Below are 3,210 nucleotides of genomic sequence, written 5' to 3'. Positions count from 1 at the left end.
AGTCCGTTATATATATTGGATTTTCAAAAACAAACAACTCCTGAAATTCTTGTAATCAAAAAGTCCAAACTTTTAAAATTGAATTCACATAAAGACACATGTGAGTAGTGTTTGGTGCAAAATAAATAAAGAAAAAAGGGAAAGAAAAACTACATTTTAAAAGCAGTATTTCAGCATATTAAACTTTATTGTCCCCCTCCCCCCCAAGTTGAAACTTGGTTTCATCTTAAAAGGACGTTTCACAGAATGATATACAAAATAATGGTTTTACCCTGAACAGTTACCCATTTTTTCCAGCACGGAGCTCATATAAACAGAAACCTAAAGGGATTCGTGAACATATTTCCATTGTTTGTTTGGTATTCATTAAAAGTAAAAGACTTCTCCCAACTGCTCTTCAAAATTAATCTACCTTACCAGTATATATGATTTATAACGGAGCTCTGAGCTGGTCTGCCGAGTTCATTTCCCTGTTTCACTCAGCAGCTGCCTTTTCGTGAGTCTGCAGGTGCAGCTTTAGTTTCCGTGCAAACCTGAATTTTATACCACAAACATGGCAGCCATGCGGCCTCTCTCCTGTATGTGTGTTCTTATGTCTCTTCATCTGTCCCCTTTGGCGGAAACCTTTACCGCAAATATCACATGGGTACGGTTTTTCTCCTGAGTGGTACGTCTTGTGTGCTTGGAGATGACCGTTTGTGTGAAAATGTTTGTCACAGAGGCCACACTGAAACGGTTTCTCGCCTGAATGAATTCTTTTATGAATTTTAAGGTTCTGGCTCTGAGTGAATGCTTTACCACAAATATCACAGCAATACGGTTTCTCTCCTGTATGAACCCTACGATGAACGTTAAGGTTTCGCTTTTGACCGAATGTTTTTCCACAAGTATCGCAGCGGTACGGTCTCTCTCCTGTGTGTGTCCTGCTGTGAGTGTTGAGGTTCTGTTTTTGAATAAATGTTTTCCCACAGACGTCACAGCGATACGGTCTCTCGCCCGAGTGGATTTTGCCGTGTTCCATCAGGTGGTGTTTTTGGAGAAAGGTTTTCTCACAAAATTTACATTTAAAGTCTTTTGTCCCTTTGTGGATTTTTAAATGCGACTGTAGAGATCTGCGGTAGGCAAACGTCTTGCCACAGACGTCACACTTAACACTGGGCTCCTTTTCATTTACGGCAGAGGAATCTCCGTCGGGACCTTCCCGCTTCGTGCTGCTTTTTTGTTTTGGTTTTTTCTTCTTCTTTGTCAGCTGTGGTTTGTTTTCCACCCACTCCTCATCGCTGCCGCTGCTCTCACTCGGAGCTGAAGAGCTGTCGGTAGAAACTGGCTGCATTTCAGCACGCACTTGTGTCTCCAACTCATTTGTCACATCTTCAGGAGAGGGATAAATATATTCCTGTGTTTGGCCGTTATCCCAAAACTCCTCCTCCTCCTCTTCTTCTTTTATCGTGCACATGAGGTAATTCCCATTATTGCTGTCTGTATCTGCACTGGTTTCAAAGGGGTCCTCAGAAATACTCGCATACTTTTGTATTGATGGTTCGGTCAAAGTCTCCTGCAGCACTTCATCGCCGGTCAGTGTAGATTCTGTAGCTACAAAAGGAGATGGAAACAAAAATTTAATTAAAAAAATAAGAAGCTTATATATATACACAGTATATATACATTACAGGCACTATGAGGATTTCTAGACACTGACTAAATGTTTTATTGATTGTATATTTTTTCATCAGATAATGAACAAACTAAGAACCAGGTGTAACATGGATATTAGTACACATATATTTTATGTGTGATTATGTTTTTTTGACATGTATCTTGTTCACATGATTGGTCACACGGTTGTTCACACATGTATTTAAGAAGGCATCTTGCAGAGTAATTCCAGTCTGATGAAGACCGGTTTTGCTCAAAATGTCACTTTGTATGTTGTTATAGGATTGCATTCATAGATTTGGTAGCAGATCAACAAAAAAAATGATCTGCAGCCCTTTAAGAACTTCATAAAATCCTTAATTTTAAGCAAAAAATACCACTGCACAGCTTCTAAATGATGATTATTATTATTATTTAAATGATAAGCCCCCCTCTATTTGCCCCGCCCCTTTTTCCTCTCAAAAATACCGAACAGTCCCTAACTTGTCTCAACCTTTCGCTTCACCGCCCCTAGTAACAATGACCAGTATCACCATGGTCAGTTGGCGGGCAACAGTCTGAGTTGCAATGGCGGCCCTAACAGGGGCCTGTGCCCCTGAAACACTGAACCTACCCCCACGAACAACATTATACGATGGTGACACTGATAAATAAATAAATATGTGTCATTTATAAATATAATATGTATCATTTATAAATAAATATTTTTTAAAAATGCGATATCGCGCCGACGAGAAAGGCGGAACAAACGCGTGTGTGTTTTGTTTCCAGTCGGATCCTTTAGAGCGCTGCCCCGCGACTGGCTGGCGCGCGGATGACTCGAAAAATACCAACTATCATACTTGCTGCTGAAGCTAACGAGTATGTTTTATTTTGGGGTTTTTTTTTTTACGTTTTGCAATATTGTAGAAAATTGTAACTAACACATTCCAGCAAAGTGTACCTGTAGCAGGAATACTTATACTGCAATACTTTACATGACTGTATTATTATTTAAACGACAGATCTGTGTGCGTGGACGCTCGTCTTTGTCTCTTTTGCTCGGGCTGAATGTGTCCACCCCCAGTAAAATTGGGCGCGAACCGCCACTGCTGAGTTTTCCGCAGAGTCTGGGTGCCAAATTATTCTTTAAAATAGTCTGCACTTCAAAAACTTCTCACAAAAGATCATAAGAGTAAAGCAGCCTGGACCCAAACCTGTTATCTGGTGCTCAGAGTCCAGGTTTTCACGCGGACTGTGGGGCTCCCATGTCGGTCTGTGAGCGTCGGCTTCTTCCAAAACTAACGTGATGGTTTTCTCCACCTCCGCGAAGATCTCCTCCGCCGCCGCGAGCAGCCGCTGATGGACAAACGACCGCAGATTGATCATCGCGGTGTCCTCGGTGCGCAGATGTGGTGTCAGAGGCGGCTGTGTGGGAGATGATGAACTCAAATGGTCAATGTGGCGGTCGATCGGAAGTGAAATAGTGGTCTCGCGACTTCTTCTTCTTCTTCTTCTTCCTCCTCTTTTACATTTCCGGCACATTGCTGCCATCCACAGGTCAGACTTGTGGTA

At 41.8% G+C, this 3,210-nt stretch overlaps 1 protein-coding gene across 1 annotated transcript; it reads right to left on the bottom strand.

The window, feature by feature from the left end:
* Nucleotides 1-168: 168 nt before the first annotated feature.
* LOC121964188 (zinc finger protein 32-like) lies at nucleotides 169-3,126 on the bottom strand. The gene is made up of 2 exons (XM_042514401.1): nucleotides 2,853-3,126; nucleotides 169-1,593 (listed from the first exon to the last, which is right to left on the bottom strand). Exons 1-2 carry the CDS (start codon nucleotides 3,022-3,024, stop codon nucleotides 476-478), a joined length of 1,290 nt encoding a protein of 429 aa, XP_042370335.1. The 5' UTR covers nucleotides 3,025-3,126; the 3' UTR covers nucleotides 169-475.
* Nucleotides 3,127-3,210: the final 84 nt, after the last annotated feature.

The sequence above is a fragment of the Plectropomus leopardus genome, unplaced genomic scaffold (assembly GCF_008729295.1).
Source record: "Plectropomus leopardus isolate mb unplaced genomic scaffold, YSFRI_Pleo_2.0 unplaced_scaffold14395, whole genome shotgun sequence".
NCBI lineage: Eukaryota > Metazoa > Chordata > Actinopteri > Perciformes > Serranidae > Plectropomus > Plectropomus leopardus.
The sequence above is the reverse complement of the archived record's forward strand: the minus strand, read 5'-3'. Positions and strand labels throughout refer to the sequence as shown.

Coding starts and splice junctions, on each gene's coding strand:
- LOC121964188 (XM_042514401.1), bottom strand. CDS start 3,024: ATGATCAATCTGCGGTCGTTTGTCCATCAGCGGCTGCTCGCGGCGGCG. Junction 1,594..2,852: donor CTCTGAGCACCAGATAACAG/GTTTGGGTCCAG, acceptor CTCCTTTTGTAG/CTACAGAATCTACACTGACC.